The sequence below is a fragment of the Melopsittacus undulatus genome, chromosome 2, assembly GCF_012275295.1.
Source record: "Melopsittacus undulatus isolate bMelUnd1 chromosome 2, bMelUnd1.mat.Z, whole genome shotgun sequence".
Taxonomy (NCBI): domain Eukaryota; kingdom Metazoa; phylum Chordata; class Aves; order Psittaciformes; family Psittaculidae; genus Melopsittacus; species Melopsittacus undulatus.
Genome location: NC_047528.1, coordinates 50,276,281 through 50,295,576, shown reverse-complemented (window position 1 = coordinate 50,295,576; position 19,296 = coordinate 50,276,281). Strand labels below are relative to the sequence as shown.

The 19,296-nt window shown below is 37.2% G+C and overlaps 1 protein-coding gene across 1 annotated transcript in view; it reads right to left on the bottom strand.

Moving 5' to 3' along the window:
* Positions 1-19,296, bottom strand: part of GPC6 (glypican 6) — a 710,559-nt gene that overhangs the window by 308,760 nt on the left and 382,503 nt on the right. Inside the window, exon 3 of the mRNA XM_031045196.2 lies at positions 2,316-2,707. Coding sequence (XP_030901056.2) covers positions 2,316-2,707 — 392 coding nt within the window. The remainder of the gene's footprint in view (positions 1-2,315; positions 2,708-19,296) is intronic.

Here is a 19,296-nt window from a genome sequence, read left to right as displayed (position 1 = left end):
ACCTTCTTAATAATAAAACTCTTTCTCAGAGTTGAAAGCGTAGACTCAACATTTTTCTATGTGAGTGGCACTTGGCAGTGACAGTTCAGTGAGATAATGGGTCCACAAATACAAAGCAAAGAATCATTTTAGCTTGTGATGTTGCAGCTAGGAGATCCCCCCCTGTTCCCAGCCAGTGCAGACAATGGACAAAGATTTCTATAAAAGAACTGCAACAGCTCTTTTCATTTTCTCCTTTTTTTTTTTCCTTTATCTTGACTTTCCTAGATGTGGCATTCTTATCACAGAATCAGTATTAGAGTACAATGAAAATGAAATCCATGCTGAATCCAGATGACTTCCAAAACAGCAACTAAAAATATTTACATGATTCTTTTTTGCTACTAAAATTACATATAAACTCTAAGGAATGGCTGCAGGGTTTTAATGATGCTTAAAGAAAAGGATGTAATTTTCTACATTTGTCATTTATGCTGGTCTGCCTACGACTACACTTTTTGTAGTAACACAACAAAAAGGCTCTCTACATGATTACAGGGCTAATATTTCTCATTACTGGATCATAGGATCATTGTGACAAACCCTATTCTTGAGAGGGCTTATGTGCCCAAACCCCAGCAGGCAAGATGAAAACATTTCCTGGATATGTGAGAGAGGAGACACCTGCACATTCTGTAGTCAAGTACAGACACAAGCAAAATGACATCTCAGCAGACAATTCAAACCTTAAACCCTTAATCTGTTTGGGATTCACAAATTACATATGTTGCACAAATTACATAGCTTACTCCATACAGTCTGATCCAGTTGATGCAGCAAGACCTCATGCCTACTGACAATAGTGACATCAGAGCTCAGCACTTTCTCTTAAAACCTGGCCCACAGGGACATCATCTCTCTTCAGAGGAAATCTGGAGCTGCAGATCTATGAGTTCTGCAACTTGGAGGCTAAAAAGCTGTATCTTCCCCTTATCTATCAGACTGTGGACTGGGACTTCATGCTGATGCCCTGCCACTGTTTGGAAAGGACTTCAAGAATTGACAGTGTCAGAAGAAAAGGGAAGACAACCCTATAGTCCAGGAAGCACTTGAGAGAAAGACACCTTGCTTCTAGCTGAGTAACCAGGATCACGTATTTCATTCACTGACTTCCAAGTGCAAAATGACCCTTTCCTCCCATCCAGTCACCTAGACATAAAAATCACGCTCTCATTTGATGACTACCTCTCTATCTTCATGGCTTCTGAATTTGTAATTGTGAAATATCACATCATACAGGATAAGAAAAGTTTAGAAGACTAATCTTGTTGAGTGCTTGAGTTTTCAGTCTACTGAAAATCTATCTCTACCTCACCTTCTGGCTGTGATTTAAATGAAGCAAGTGAGGCAGTCCTCAGGAGGAAGATGAACGGCTTAGGCTTGTAAATGCAAGTACTGCATGGGGCAAATGTCAAAATCATTCATGCATTTATTGTTCAAATGTCTTTGGGCATTTGATAGTGGGTCTCACTACAGCATTTCAGAACTCAGAATACAGTTAAGGTCCAAATATACTACAAGGACTAGGAAATAGTCAGATCACAGAACAAGTATCTAGCTGGAAGAGCAATTCATAAAAATAAACCTGAATTTGAACCACTGTATAAGAGAAAGTAATTCAGGCACATTTCTGGCACCCAGATGGGTTATTTCTCTGTGTGTTTTTTTCTTACATAGCTTTAATTATGTGAAGCCCTCAAAGATAACAATTATCACAAATATTTGCATAGATGAATAATCAAAACTAAAATAAATGTGAGTCAAACCATCCTTTGGGAAAGCTCAAGCTTCAGAGGTGTCACTGTTTGTCTATTTTCTCATCAAAAACACGACTAGACATTTCTAACAAAATCTATCACTCAGCTGCATGATGAATGAATGCTGGGAGAGCTGTACTGCCCTAATGAACAGCAGCATAAATTTGCTTGAAGCATCTAAATTCTGATCATAATCATCATCTTTTGTATATGTAGCCAGTTTTGAATTACTAATGACAATCAGTATCATGCTATAACATTGATGTATATTGGTATTTCATTGTGTCCTAAGCACAGAGAAATGCTTTCCAGTCAGTATTGCCTTAATATCTCCAGAAGGAATTAAAAACAACTGTTGCCCCTATTTATAAACTTAGGACAGGTGTATCAGTAGACATAAAAACCAACCAAGCACCCACCACTCATATTAAAAATGAAGTTACACAGTCACATTTTAATTGTCTAGCAAGTTTGAGACAAATTCAAGCTTAACACCTCACCCCCCCAATTTCAGATTACCTTGGATACTCTGTTCGCAACCTCTCTTCCTACTGTCAGTCCCTGAACAAAGGTCCGTGCAGCAATGAATGCTCTAGTCACTTGAACCTTCAGCTTCCTGGGTACATCTCCAAATGGCTTCAGCTGGTCTGTGTACTTGCTTACACACTCCAAGTAGTCCTCAGTGAAATGGTACTGGGGGTTTATGAGCTGGAACATACGCTCCAGCAGCCGAGCCCAGAAATCATTCAGCATTTCCTCCAAGTTCACATTGCCTCCTGTGTAATACCGCTTCAGCTCCGTGAAAAGGTCCTGGAACACCTCTGAGTTCTGCATGTACAGCATGCCGTATGTCCGGACAAACATGTCATTTAAGGATCTTTCTGCATTCTCCAGAAGTTCTCGGAAAAATTCTGCAGGGGAAACAAGCAAGTGTTAATGGATATAGTAGTAAGGTACAAAGGGGGTTTTTATTGCAATCTTGTGGTCATTAATAAAGTTTGTCTAAACATGTTGCTACCACAGCACTTTACCAGTGAAATGCATCTATTTGGGTAGGAAAAGGCTTAATTTAGATGTAAAGAAAAATAGATTATAATCTGAATTCCCCAAGCAGAAAGATGGAGAACCTGTAACAGTGAACATGAAAGACCCATATAAAAGAACTTCAGTGAAGGTAGTTCTACTTCTTCTTCCCGGACTTTTGAATGTGGTGACCTCTGTCCCTTGCAATATCCTACATAGCCACTATACTACATCATCTAAGCTAAAAGTTAAGTCATTAAGATGATGACTTAACTGAAAATTTACAGATTTCAGACTAGCTACATAACGATAAGTTCAATTTTGCTGAAGTTTTTACATTATAGAACAATATACAATATAGAACTGAAATAAATCTGAAAACTTATTTGCAAATAATTTTGAAGAGAATTTGAAAGACATCTGAGTGGAAATGAGCAGGATCCCTCTTAAAAGGCTTATGTGTCTAGGCAATACTAAGAAATCGTTAGTATTTTCAATAATTTGCTATGCTGCTGAAGAGCAGTACTAGAACCCTCCATTAGTCATGTCACAGCCAGCCTTCTAATTCCAGTCTGTGCTAGTTGTTGGTTTTTGAACAGCAGACCTTAAAATTTTTTGAAAGGATATCAGACTTTACTGTTTCTGTGCCTTTTATTTAGTGAGGCCAAAACTATAACCTATTTCTGAGTTTCAGCTTGTGGATTTTATTCACACTGGAAACCAAGCCCATGAGATACAGTGGAAATATGTTATCCTCTCTTCTGTTAAGATCCTTGAACTGCCATATGGTGCTTAGGTTTTCCCAAGAAATTCACTGAGCATGTACAGTAGTTCTTTAAACACATCTGCCAAGCGCAGGCACAGTTTGTCCTGGTTTTTAGAAGACCTCATCTTCCCCTTGTCAACCGTCTTAAACCTGTTTTGGGAGAAAGTTCATTGACTGCTGTGGCCTGTAAATGGGACATTGCAGACAGCAAGGCAGAGATGGCAACACCTTTGGCAAAACAGATATGTTTGCTGCAATTAAATGATTCACACTGATGCAGGAATCATCTCCACAGCCAACTTTGGGATACCAGATTCTAAATATGTGGTCATTGCCCATAGACACATCTGTGTGTGCTAACTGCAGGGACATGCTGACTTCTTACAGTCTTGGCTAATGCTATAATGTGAATACTCTTTTAAAAATAGGGCCCTGCTGTGGCTGCAGTGACTCATAAAAATAAAAAACCAAAAAACCACTGCAATGCTAAAGGCATGATGGCAATTAAGACAGTGTAAGAAAAAATCTACACTAAATTTGAGGATTTGCAACTGTGAACAGCTGAAAGCAAAATCCACTGGACACTATGGACCAGTCTACAAGGACTCAGTAAGAAAAGAAACTCATCTTTTTGGCAGTAATTGTGCAGAGCTTCAGTCTTTGATCTCCCAGATAACTGCAGAGGGCTTATCATGAAAATGTATACACAGAACATTGAGAATGTACTCACTACATCAAAGCATTTATTAAAGGCAAAATATATTCTAATAAATGTATCAATGTTTAAACTGTCATTAAAACCATAGTTCTTCATAGGCAACAAATTCCAGCTGGAAAAGAATATGCTTTTGCCAAATATTTTATATAAGGAGAAGCAAACCCCTCCCCCCCCCCAAAACAAGAACACCCCAAAATCACCACAAGAAAACACAATGAAAAAGAAACCCATGCTATTCTTCGTTGCCAAACAGAATAACTTGAGATACACAACACAGTGTTTTCTGCTCTTTTTACAAATTATCAATTAGTTCTAATAAAGCTATTTAAGAGAAAAGCAAAACAAAGCTGTTTTTCACGCTAACCCTGACCTGGTGTTATCCTTGATGTCTGAGCCATCCTGATTACTATTTTATATATTCAGTGTTTCTTGGTCTAAGAAATAATGTACACTTGCTGTATTGCTGAATACATCTAGCTCTCTAGTCACACAATCTGAAAGGCAAAAAGATGGCAGAGAACTTGAGGCTTAAATTAAAACTTATTTTAAAGTTTAAGTCAGGCTTTCAGAATAGTGCAACTGAATGACAACTGTGAAAGAAGATCACAAAAAAGGCAAATCCAGGACCCTCATCTTCTCTTTTGTAATTCCCTGTATGCTGGGGGCATGCTGTAAGCAATTCACATGCTGGATCCTCCCAGTCTATAGCTATACTGGGAATCCCACTATTTATCTTAAAAGATGATGCCACTGCATAAGTCAGTCACAGCAAAGGATAACTGAGTTTGCTGACAGATGCTCTTGTCTGATATTGTTAGCCTACTATTTCTTTGTGTGGGGATATCATTTAGCAATCTCATAGTCAGTTTGCTGAAAGCCAATCAAACTTTTCAGGGACGGCTAGATATTTATTTTGTGCTTTACAGCATGCAACATAATATGGTCATGCTAGCTGCAATCTTTATTTATACTGCAATGCAAACATCATCAGTAAGTCCACAAGCTTAAAATTTCATGCTAGTCCAAATGTGACACCATACATATGCATTCTGTAGGAAAGCTAATATCCTCTAAATAGCCTTACATTTATTCAAATTTTAGTCTTCTCATAGGTCTGTAGTCTTTTGAGAGCTATTGCTTAGAGTAAGTTATTATGCCATTAAAAAGTTAGACAGGCTTCTACATGCTTTGATACAAAAGACAGTTTAAGAGAGTTATCTGCATCAGTAACACTATGCAGAGTCAGGGTAATAAAGCAGCAACAACTACAAAATTGAACACCTCCTTAGTTCCAGAAAGAAAGAGATCGCCTGTTGTACTAATTAGAAAAATTCTCAATCGACTCCTGTCCAGCAAAACAAATGCTGCTCTGAAGAATTACTTGCTTTTTTAATCCTCCATGCATCAAGATGGAAATCTGTTTTGCATCTTATTTTATGCAATCTTCTGTACAGAAACTGTGTCCTGGCATAACTGGGTACTTGTCCAGTTAGATCAGGAGAAACTGTACTAGCTTCTGCAAAGGCTGAATTTTCCCATGGTCTTCACAGTAATGTAAAGATCTTATGTTCATTGCAAAGATGATATTTCATCAACTTGCAGGTAGCTTTTGAAAAATAATGTAATATTTCAGCTCAAAGTAAAAGAACGAAGATGAGACAGACATTAGTCATCTTGCTTAATGTGCTTCTGGAAGGCACTCAAGTACTAGGGTGAGAGAGGAGAATCTATATAAGACAGAGCTTCATAGTGTTTTAAAATATACATCTTGTGATTTTTTTTTTTTTTCTGCCAAAATAGGCTGTCATGAGAAGTATTAACTCTGGAAATAACTTTTCCTAATTTTAAGTGGTGATTCATTTATATGACAGAATATGGCCTGGCTACATCTTATGTTGCAAACACTTTTTTCTAGAGTTCTCATATATTACCCAGATAGTCTCAGGAAGCCCATTCCATTCTGCTTATGAGGTAGCTGGAAAAGATAAGGTCTAAAGCACACTGAATTACTGAAAAGATGAAGAGAAGATTGCTATTGCAAACCATTACATGCTCTATATAGGCTTAAATGGTAGGTTTCCAGTCAATGGATAACACTTGAGCTAGCTTTCATTCTCAAATATTATTTGTAAATTAAGGATGAAAGATAATAACAGACTCTGCAAATGAAGTCTGAATTGCTTTAGAATGTTTTGTCTGTGATAAGACAACTCGGTTACAAAGTGAAAGGACACAATGCATTATCAAATTTTTTTACTGAATGGTAGGTACTTCTCTCAGATTAAAAGTAGGGTCTTGATAGCTCTCACACTACCTTGTTAACTGAAAGCTGACTTCCTCACTCCATTTTAGCATAGGCAATCTAGTGTCATTATGCAATTTAACCTAGGAGCTAGCCTAATTCCGAAGTGATGACTAGTCACCTTAAGTCAGTGCATCAGGATTGGGCTAATACTGGAGTATGGCATGATGTAATACCTACCTTCAACAAAATATACTCACAACCATCTACTAGCAATTATTAGAAAAAAAAAAGTTGTGTTATGTTGGAGTTGATATTCCATGATCATTTATAGAATGATAAATTCCCCTGCATTTTCTTTTCCATCTGTAATTTAAACAAAACCAACATCTGACTGTAAGACAAGATGCAAAGCTAGAAAGTTTGTTATACCATTTCCAAAACAAAAAAGATATGAATGAGCTTTAAGACCAAAAAGACCAAAAGGAAATTTCCTTTAATTACCATATAGTCTGCTCAGCTTTCTTTTTTAGCAGAACTTGAGATCTGAATGCCATACTATGGAGCATCTGATATACCGGACATGCAGTCTCACTCCTATCTGAAAAAAAACAGCACAGCTGCATAGAGTACTTTAGAGGTTGTGGACAGGGATATATGTCTGATTTTAGATCAGCCTTATCAGGCTTTCTGGAAAAGATTGATCAGGGTGGTATTCTGATTTAATCCATCATTTACTAACACCACCCAAAACATACAGGCAATTCCCTATTACATCCTTGCTCTCCTGCTTGTGGGCATTGATTTGCAAAGAGCTTTGAGAATTTAGATGTACAAAATCTATTGATCTACCATTTATTGTGAAGATTTGCATGCATCTACACCCTATGTGGGTTTTAGTTACCTAAATTAATGTCACGTCTTTAAACTTCCCAGTCCTGATAAGGCTGATGGTTATTAGAATTAAGAAGGTTATTAGAATTCAGGTAAGCTGACTTTTTAGACAGGTTCATTGGGGGGTTCTTTAGGTACAGATACTTACATTCATGACATACATCAATCGCAATTTTATTGGCTTTGGGTTGGTGTGGGTTTTTTTTTTTTCACTGCCCTATTTCTGCTTTTCTTTGTTCACAAAGTCATTCATGAAAAAAAAATTTTGTGAACTTTCATCTTTTTGCAGGATCCTTGCAAAGGCATGATTTTCTTTTTCTTTTTTTTTTTTTTTTCTTTTACAAAAAGAAGTATTTCACAGTGCTATCAATCAGTGAAAGCTGTGACTTATCTCAAGGAAATTCAAGTGAAATTAATCTCTCTGGTTTCTACACTTTTATATTTTCCAAGTGTTTTATTTTAGGTTTCCAGAGACGTTCTTCTAACAGTAACTAACCTTACAAAACAAAAAGAACTCAATTTAACTTCCTGATTGAGAAAACATTGCTCTAAGGAGAATACTTAGAGCAGATGTTTTCCCTTATTTTTTGACATTACATTTGTATTTATATTCAATAGTGAATTAACTGTATGCATAAGGCTACCAGTGCATTGCTATTACTTTTTAGTGAGCCTGAATAACTAATTTTAAAATTCCCTTATATCTTTGACCTTTAGAAACACTCAACAGTCACAATGGGGAAACCAATTTCATCTCCCATTAGGAACAACAAAAGCTGCAGTGTGATGAGGTCTCTTGAAAATCATTCTCATTTTTTTAACTCATTTTGAATGTATACACATTGCATTTAAAGTTAAGAAACAGAAGTCAGATAATTGTGTAGTTGTGAATTTCAAAATAGGTGATTCATACCCTTTACTTATATGTCTTGGGTTTTAAAATCATCTACAGGTGAAATGATTTAGCTGTTTATGGATATGGATACCTTTCTAAAATGTCATACACCTGTAAATATCACGACATTATGAAATCTTTTGGAGCCTACTAAATTTGTTAAAAGCCAGTGCAGTATCAATGTTTGTTAGCAAAAATGAGGGTCCCTATCTCCTCTTTAATCCCTCAATTTCTCAGATTACTGCAAGACTTGTAATTGAAGACAATTCACTGTGATCTTCTTCCCTGCCTCCTGCCCAGAGTCCATGACTTCTTTCCCCTTATGGGTCAGTCTGTTGTGAGGAAACAAGGACACCCAGGAGAAGGATCCACTGAAGTTCCCTCCTTAACCACTCCCCACGGTGGAGCATGCAGACAACGCAAACTGCATTGTCATGTGCTAAAATGAGGGACATGAGGATGGGGAAGAAACAAGAACATCTACCATGGACTGGGTTGGACAGGTTAGATCAAGTGTGGGCAAATGGGAAAAAAACCTGTAGGCTATTTATACATCAAATGCCATTATCACAATGGGAACCTAATCCAATGAAGAATTTAAGGCACTATTTAACATGGATGTACAAAGAAGTTACTGTACAAATGAAAGTTAATACAGACTTATATGAGCTGTCATCTACTCAAAGCTGATTTACATGCATTGATAAAAGTCTTTAACACCTTATTCTGCAACACTGAAATCAATGAGAACGTTATGAACAACTTCAGGGGATGCCTGTGTAACATTTAAATGCTAAACTTACTGTTTCTTCACTGCAGAAGGTCATTTACTAACACTTGAGTGTAGCTAAAAGGGAGACTTGACTCTGCTGTTGATTCTATACAGACATAGAATCATAGAATAGTTAGGGTTGGAAAGGACCTTAAGATCATGCAGTTCTAACCCCCCTGCCACTGGCAGGGACACCTCACACTAAACCATGTCACCCAAGGCTCTGTCCAATCTGGCCTTGAACACCACCAGGGATGGAGCATTCACAGCTGCCCTGGGTAACCCATTCCAGTGCCTCATCACCCTTATAGTAAAGAACTTCCTAATATCCAATCTAAACCTCTGCTGTTTTAAGTTTTAACCTGTTAGCCCTTGTCCTATCACTACAGTCCCTAATGAGTAGTCCCTCACCAGCATCCTTGTAGGCCCCCTTGTGTCTCCACGCAGCCTTCTCTTCTCCAGGCTGAACAGCCCCAACTTTCTCAGCCTATCTTCATATGGGAGGTGCTCCAGTCCCCTGATCATCCTTGTGGCCCTCCTCTGGACTTGTTCCAACAGTTCCATGTCCTTTTTATGTTGAGGACACGAGAACTGCACACAATACTCCAGGTGAGCCATTAGTAAAACATAACACTTTCACATGAGAACAATTAAATTAGATATTAATGCATTTTTTTTGAAGTCTTTACTCCTTTCTAGAATCTAGAATCTGTTGCATCTGGTACATTATGCTGATAATGTATCCTTGATCATAAATATGAAGCCTGAAATTCCCAAGATCCCCTCAAAGAATTTATTGAACTCATAGCCATAAGCAAGAAAGAAAATGCTAGGAATAAAAACAAAGCAATGACATAGTTCTACACATAATTTATATATACATATATATATATATATATATATATCAATAACTATACCTGAAGGTCTGACTTTCACTATCAAGTGGAAAATACACAAGTGAAGTACTCATAAAATGTAAGAAAAATGTGACATGGCATCAGAAGGGTGACATTCTAGAATATTTATAAATGTGCATTTAAATGCTTACAGCAGTAGTACTGTCATGAATATCCACGAGCAAGAAGAGGCATGTAGCATTTCATGGCTCTCTGTGAATTTCAGAATGATGGGTGTTCCATTGTATGTTCATAAAAACACATAATGCCTCATGAAACATTCATGAGTCACCACAGTTTCTTTTGAGAAACATTAAAAGCTTTCATAAAAATGATATTAACAAAATATAAACTATAGGACCCAGTGCAGCAATTGTTTTAAAATACAAAGACTGTTTTGTTTTTCCTTACACACCACTAGAGGCTATTAAATATCTAGTTCTATAGTTAAGGAGATTTACCATCTAACATTTTGTATGAAAATTCTTTACCATGCCTATAATCTATATCAATCTTTTAAATGTATTAAAAGTTTGCTGACTTTTAATATAGGGAAGTGTAAGGTGGACCAGAAGACACAGGGGAAATTAACAACCATTTCTAGCCTTGCTAGAAGCCAGATAAAACCAATTTAGGCCAGAATAATTTATATATTCTCCCTGAAGAAGGAAAAAAGAAAAAAAGTAGGCAATTTTTTGAGAAGCAGGTCCTAAACCACAGGCAGCATTTGCTATCAGTAGACTCAGTCCTGTGGTGTTCAGAGGCCAGGTGCAGTGCTGGGAAGGAATGTGGTGCTGAAGTCACTGTGATCCTTCACTCCTGTTCTCAGAGTAGACAGATTGAATTGACTAAGGGCAGGAGTCATTCATCTGGAAGGAGGCTCTGGCTGGCCAGAGGAAAACACTGAAATCTTCATTTACTTTTATTTACCATGTGGTGATTAACCACAAACTGACAGCAGTGGCACTTTGGAACTGGGCTTTGGAGGCAGAAATCTCAGACTGGATTTACACACATAAGAGATTGAGGAGGGCTTCTTTGCCTCTTTTAGAACAGAAGTGTCTTTTTTGTTGTTGTTGTTTCTTTCTCTGATTTTTAAAGAAAATAGACTACTGTGAAGAGCTATTATTGAGGACTTTGAAAAGCTGTTCTTGGGCTCTATTTAGCGTTAAGACCGGTGTGTTTTCTGAAGCATCCACTGGATCACATCTATTTGGCAAAGGAGTAGGAAGTGCAGCTCCTGAATCCCAGTGTGGAAAGACAGGTATCAAACAGGTCAGACTGGGTGTACCACAATATGTTTAAAATGAGAACTGCAGCTGCTTTCACATCACTCTTGCAAGTGCGGAGAGCTAAGACATATTTGCACAGTTATATTTATTTAATGGAACTTCTGTAAATCCATTGCAGTTTTCTTTTCCATCTCATTTCACCTTTCTCTCTCTTTGAAACAAGCTCATTTTAGCATTTTTAAGGAAATCAGAATATTACATCAAAAAAACCCTCTAAGATGTGAGACCAGAGACAGATGTTACTACAATAAATGTAAAGACTTCTATTTGAGCTAACTGGCAGAAGGCTGCTCTAAGAGCAGTTTGAAGTTTAACTTCCTATTGAAATTATTATATCTATAAAGTCAATTTTGTATATAAGTCGGCAGTTTAAGAGGTAATGAAGCCATGTTGATGGTTTTTCCAGACACCCCTGAATGCAGCTAATAACTTCTGTTATGATTTAGCACCACTAAAAAAAGGGATAAAACTACCTGCAAGATAATTTGCTTATTTTTAAGCTTATCCAATTTCCCCACATCCACACTCAAAGGAGCTCCATGCACCATTAAGGCCGAGCAGTATTACATCCAGGCTGTTTTCACAGTTTTTTTTGACTGTTTGTACACTGCATGCTGTACTACTTGTTACACTAATAATACAAAGGTATGATTGGATTTCTTGCTTGTAAATTGAGCTACACAGTCAAACTTCACTGAAGTAAAAAACTTTTTCTTTTGTGAAATGTCAGAAAGTCAACTTAGATGTTCTCGGATTGTTTGAGAGATGATACTTTTTTTCTAAGGTGATAGGAAAGTTAAGGAGCAACAATGGTCTCGGAGAACATATTTGGGCAGTCAGTGACTTAAGGCAATGCATAAAATCATAGATTAAGCATACAGTTAAGAATAAAGGTTAAGGATAATACAGCTGGCTTCAAAGAAGTTACAAGTGTAGGAAAAGATCTATAATTTGAAAGAAACTATTTCAGAACCTGGATCTGCTTGCATGTACTGGTAGGAAGATCTTGGGCCCCCTGCGTGGTTTTGTGAAGTCAATAAACTTTCATACCCAGATGTTTCAAAGATCAGGAATCAAAAAATGAAGTTTGTATTTGAATAGCTTTAAAGTCAACAGAAATCTTCGTCTGCAGACATCAGTTCACTGGGTCAAGAAACTGCATGCTAAATTTTTATCTGACCTATCTTCTCAACAAAAAACTTATTTTCTCCTATGAGTGCAACTACTGGGAGAATTTTCCAATCAAAAGGAAACTTTGATGTAAGATACCGTACCATGAGCTGAAAAAATGATCTTTGCAAGATTTCCATATATTTAGGCTTATATTAGATACCATTAGATACCAAACAGTATAATCTACTTTTTCTTTGATTGAATTACAGAGGAGTGGCCTTAAAATTCCTAGGACACGTTTATCTGGGGAATTGTTCCCATTTATTAGCTGCTGTATCGCATATAATGCTTCCATCTAAATGGGTATTTCCTGTGGTGATAAGAAAGTTTTGTGCTTCTGTGCTGGTCTGTGGATTAGTTGCTTAATATGTTGAACATACGGACAATAATATTTCAATGAACCCACAAGTTGATGACTTGCTAAGCAAATAAACAATGCCTGCAGCTCCTTCCTATGGTCCTATCATGAAATGAAGTGGTATGTCTCAGTAGAAACTAGGCAATATAGAACCTATTTCTGGATTTCTTTTTAATGAGTTTTTGTTTGTCTGTTTGTTGAGGTGGTTTTTTTTGCAGAGCAGCCACTGGACTTACAGACTTTCTGCCATTTACTGCTTCTTCCATCTCTGCAATCTCGAGACCCCATTGTGTGCCCTCTGTACTGTACAATCTTCCTCCTTATAGCTCAGACAGATGTAATTTCTCACATTATATGGCTTTTAATCAGACAGCTTGATGCGGGAGTGTAGGCACAGGACGAATTTTCCTCATTGGTGTCCAGTGCATCCTCCTGAGCCTAGTGGAGATTCCATGTCACTTTTGTTGGCAAAGTGTTTCCATTCAGTGACTAGAATTAGTGATAGGCATTATTTCCTTGTGTAATATTATAGTGTTTTTCTCCGCCTTTTTTGTGCTCTAACATTAATGCTGTGTCATGTTTGAGCTGAAACTCCCACTAACTGTTCTTAGAAAAATCATGCCAGTTGAGAGTGACAGCCCTCTGAGATGAAGTTTGAGGAACAAGCTGAAAAGCTGATCAGTCCTAGTGAGCAGTAGGCGATGAAGTGTCCAGGGTGAGTCATGCTGACTACAAGCCTTATGTTTGCTTTCCTGCACTATACTGCTGCAGAAATTAAATTACATTAAAATATGGGAGTATAAACAGGCATAAATGAGGCAGTACAGGTGTCGTGGGAGATCAAAAGCCAGAGAGGACAAAAATAGTAGTAGAGAAGATAGAAAAACAAGGAAATGGCAATTGTGTAAAAGGGAGAAAGCAATAAGAAGATAGCTAAATTTCAGTTTTCCAGAGGTTCCTTGGATAGAGTCCATCAATGCCACATAAGCAGAACAAGGATCCCAAAAACTGTGTATCTTGTCAAATGCAGGAGGATCTGTAGTCCAGGCTACATAGTACTTCATTTCAGATATGTGACCGAGGAACCTCGGCATGAAGCCTTGCTCCAGCTCTGCCTTTATGTTCTCCACGGGGAGGGGAAGAAGGCTTTAGATCAGGAGTCTGGCTGTCTGAAATGGGAGCTCCTTTTCACACCCACAGGACCCTCTCCTCATTACTGACCCCAATGGATCAGTACTACTACTTTCATTAATACACATGAGTATATGTATCATTGCTCGACAAGGTGATTTTAGTGCTTCTTCTACAGCTTCATCTGAAAGACTAAAGTTTTTAGCACTCTGGTAAGATAGGGAAGTAAAACAAATACCTGTTGTAAGAAAGGATTGTAAATGTCTTTATCCAATAACTTATTTATTTTTTCCAAATGTATATATACTAGTTATTTAGGAGAAACACTGAGACATAAAACACAGTAAGGGGCACATATCTCAGTACAGCTAGAAAAAAATACGTATTTCTTTGAAAAGGGCACAAGAGAGAATACACTTGGTGTTTAATTGAGACAACATACTGCCTTGAATGGAGAACTAAATAATTGTGAGAAGACTTTCAAACTCACAATAAACCAGCAATAACTTCTGAAATGAAAACATTAGGTATGCTACGTATTAGGTGACACTAATACACTGCTCCCTTTCCATAATGAGAAGCTTCATAAGTACATTATAATTTTATGTAGCCTAGATGACCTTATACTTTCAGTGCTTCCCCATTTACATAACATATAATTAGAAATGTGTTTCCAATAGGTGACTTTCATATTAGGGTTCAGCATTAAATTATATTGCTCATTCAACCCATTATGTAAAAAATATAGTCCACTTTCACTGAAGAAGCATTATTTTATTAGTCACACATTCCTCTTGTAAAGATCATGCGTTCACTCAGACTTGCCTGTAGTATGTGTATTTATAATACATTTCAATTGAAATTTTTGTTTAATGTCACAATAATTGCAACAGGTGCCCATAGAGCCTACCTAGTACATATTTAGTCATTAAGCACTTTAATTAGAGTTATGCACCCATGTATAGTTTATAGTGTTAGTCCCTTAAATACAGGAAATTAGTTAAGTAGCAGAAAATGAACTGTAGAGGCTTCTGAAAATTCTTTTTTGTTGATTACACAGAAACAACAGATTTTATCTCTGGAATGAAGCTGTACAGAAATATTTCATAACACCATAAATACCCTGGATTTTATTGTTGTTGTTATTTGCTTTAAAATTGGCCTCTTCTAAACACTTTTACTTATTATTCTGAGGAGACATCAAAGTTTGTACATTCTGTCACAGGCTCTGATTTAATCTGATTATGCTGAAAGTTATGATTTCTTATACTGTGAGCATCAGTATAAGCTACTACAAATTCAGTATAATTTATTACAAATTGAGATTTATTTTGGCATGGTTTCACTTGGGTTTTGTTTTTTGATTTTAAATTTTGTGACTACACTGCAGATACTGCTTAAGAACTAAACAGATTCCTACTTTGCATACAACCATTTCTACTGCTTTAACATACCTCTGCCTATGGAATACCTCAGAACTACCTCTATTTCTTTTTGCTTTGTGATGTTATGAAGTTTGACAGCAAATAAAAAATTCAGTCTCATGTTATTTTGCTGCTGGCTGATACGTTGGCGTCAGGGCCGAAGGGCCTCTTGTTATCCTTCAAAGCCAAATGTGAGATCATGAATACATGGTCTGCTCTGGACAGATAGAAAAGCCAGAGGCACAAATCCAGACCCACCAGGAGGAACTAAAGGATTAGAAAAATATACACATTTTAATTCTTTGGATTACTTCTGTATTCCCAAAGGAATGCATAGGGCTGGAGCTGACATTGCCACAGAACAATGAAGAACTGAATCATATTTCTATTTTTAAAACAAGAAGGAAGGTCACCACTGTTATTAACTTATTCATTTGTATAAATCAGAGCATAATACAAAATTAGAAAGTTCAGACAAACAAGGAGATGAAAACGATGCCTGTTCACAAAAGTTTTTTTCAAAATGTCAGGTAAGCTTTAAGAAGACATAACATTGGAGGAATGATTTTTACCGGAGGTAGGAGAGGGACAACTTCTGAATTAATAAACCAAGAGCATTATGTTTTAATACCACAGAGTCTGCCTTCTTTGCTTCTATCTGGTGGATATTAATGGTGGGCATTAACGATGGACATTAATCTGGTCATGAGCCCCGGATTTTTTTTCCTTTTATTATTTTCTCATTTATTCCTTCAGTCTTTTTTTCTGGATAGATATACTGAGGAAATGATGAGCATTGGGTCTGCTAATCTGTGACACAAAATAAAAGGATGGGAATAAGGTAACATTACTTTGCCTGGATTATTTTTAGAAGTTTTAAATCTTTGCTGACATTTTGCTCCTATGATTTCTGCTATCCCGACCTGGGATATACGTGGTCTATGTTGTGAACCTGCTTCCCTGAGCATCTGTTTACCCAATCTTTCTTTGAACTGCTGATGGTAATGAATCGCCTTCCTCCAACCCAAACTGCTGCATTCAGTTATCATCAAGCACAGGCATCAACGAGAGCTCTAATCTTGCTCTGATGGATGGAATACTAACCTTTCACAAGATTAGAGACACAAGGTGCTCTAGAGATAATAAAATTCAAATAGGTTTATTTCAAAGGGCAACTCAATCTCGATTTTGTTCATGGGTCACTTGACAGATCATTTGCCAATGTAGTTTTGTGTCCTCCTGTGTCTGGCTTCTGTACAGTGCGCCAGCTATTTCAAATTAAGGGGGCCCCAACAGGCAGAGTTTGGCAAGGGTCTAGTTTTAGCAAAAACAGCAAGGTACTCACATTCAGCATGGTGCTGGCAACTTCTCTAACAGTACATCTTAGGTGGGTGGCGCTTGGACGATGGAGAAGTGTTTTCTTAGCATTTTCAGGAAGACACAGAAATGACAATAATGAAAAGCATCTTTAATGCTTCAAATGTTAAGCTCCTGGTTGATCATGGAAGAAAAATCTTGCTAGCATCATGACAGCCAGCTGTGCAATGTATGCAGTAGCTGTAAACTAAAAGATCTGTAGCTCATGAGTGACCATTTTTAACATGCTTGTCAACCACAAGTTTCAGTCAGGTATCTACAGACATGAAGATAAGGCTCTTTCAGGTGCTCTAGGAAGATTCCTCGAGATGATAGCTTCGGTGTTTGTTGTTACATACGTCAATTAGGATCCTCTGTGGACAAAATAGGTAAAATCTCCTGCAACCTCTAAGGTTCTAGTTTGTATCTATTAAAAAATATCAACTGACCTAGTTCTGTGGTTTAATAAAGCAAAATTAAATTATTGTAACTAGTCTGCTTAGAGAACAAATATCATTGAAGCCAGTGAGTACAGTGTCTGGCCTTCATTTAGGAGAATGATAAAATTAATTAAAAAGCCTATATAAACCAGAAAGCTAAAGATGCAGGTGTATCAGTTGTATGTAAACTATGGCATTTCCATGATGTAGCCAGGAGGATGGAGGCCGGGGGCTACCTTGTCTGTGCGGATGCTAGCAGCCAGACTCCTCTCCAGGGGAGAGAGGGGATGAAAAGCAGATGATGCAATTTAGAAGTGCACATAAAAAGAGTCAGGAAAGCTCAGAGAAAGTCAGAGAGATGTTGTATGCTCTGATCTAGGACAGCACAGAAAAGGGGTATGCTCTAGAAATAAAACCCAATAAACAAACAAAAAATTGCTCAAAAATTAAACCCTGTCTTTCTTCTACCAGACTTGCTTCTTGCATATTTATAGGGGTGACAAGTTAGAATAACAAACCCTTTGGAGGTAATATTGTATGCTTTTAGCTTCCCAAAACAAGGACAACTACATCATATTTAAGATTCAATGGCTGATGAGTTTACATGAAAACTAAGTAGGGCAGATTTGATGGACTATGCATCTAAAATGTGTACTGGACTAAGCGTGAAATCTGGAAACTTGAAAAGAAAGTTAAAGATTCCTTTTACTGTTTTTAGAGCCTTAGAACTACATTAAAATGCATTTTCAATTTGAATGTTTTAGCTGTGACAGCTTGCAAACTAATCTTAGAATTGCAATTGTATCTCTGGAGTCCATTTACATTGCTTAAATTTCATAATTGAGTAAGTTCTCAATATTTAAATACTGTTTCTGTTTTCATAAAGCTTTAAGATAGACAGTTCACTTGTCATTAGTGTCCTTTATAGTAACAAGCTCTTGAAATTAATTTTATGGTACATGTCTTTACAAATGGCAAGAAATAAACCACTATACATGAATCCTGTGATCAATTCATGAACTTATGTGTTTCTTTCCCTGTTATCAAGCACTGGACATTAATTTTCTGTAAATACGTGTTAATTTAACCTTTAGGCATGCAAGGAGGGAGGATGCCCATAAGTCTTTCTCTTAGAGGATGTGAATATTTCAGATAATCATCTGTCTTTGCCACTTCACTGCCAACCTTATCAACCTTTGTGCAATTTTCTACCTATGATAGATCTGAAATGGGGTATTAAATTGCCACAGGATCATACAGGCTAGAGAATAGAGAATTAATGTCTGTGTTACCTGAATTGTTCACGCAAAAGGGGACTATATAAAATCAAGTCCTTTCAGGAATATCAAAGCTCCCAAACAGTTGTGGAGAAGGGTATGACAACTAACAATCCAGGCTGCGGGCAGATCCTGTAGCTCTCCAAGACTCAAGGGCTGGAATGGAGGAAGGAGAGATGGGAAGCAGTCACTGTGATCAGCCTGTCAGACTAGTAACTGTCTTACCTCAAACGTTTACCTACATGAATTTTAGTGGTATGTTTCATCCCAACAGTTTGTCTCCACAGACTTCTCTACAGCATTTGAAATCTTGTCAGTATATACAGGTGAGATAAAAGAGCTAAAGACACATGAAGCAGGAAGTGTGACTGCAGGGAGAATTTAAAATTGTCTCCAGAACAAAGTGTGTATTTAAACTTAGAAGATTTTAGCTTCTAGAAAATAACTTCTTTAAATGACCAAGGTGTCTCTTCTTCCATATTATATAAGTAAAGAAATGAATTTTGCTAAAATTCAAAACATGCCACATAAACTAGTGTGACAGGCTTTCAGGAAGTACACTTGCAAATAAAAAAATTACTGAGGACCTCATCCTCTGGTTTAAAGCCAGTACTAGGTACTTGGAAGCATGAAATCTAGCATCAGATCTAGCTTCAGAGCTGCTGAACCAAGTGCTCAATAGTCTTTTCTATAAAGCCTGATCTGCAAGCACATGCAAAGAAAAGTCAAAGGACTTATTTGATTTAAAGGCAGCTGCCGTAATCACACACAGAAACAATCACAATAGTCAGACTAAGCTCTTTTCCAAATAACAGCACTTGGCCTAAAACACTGTAACACTAC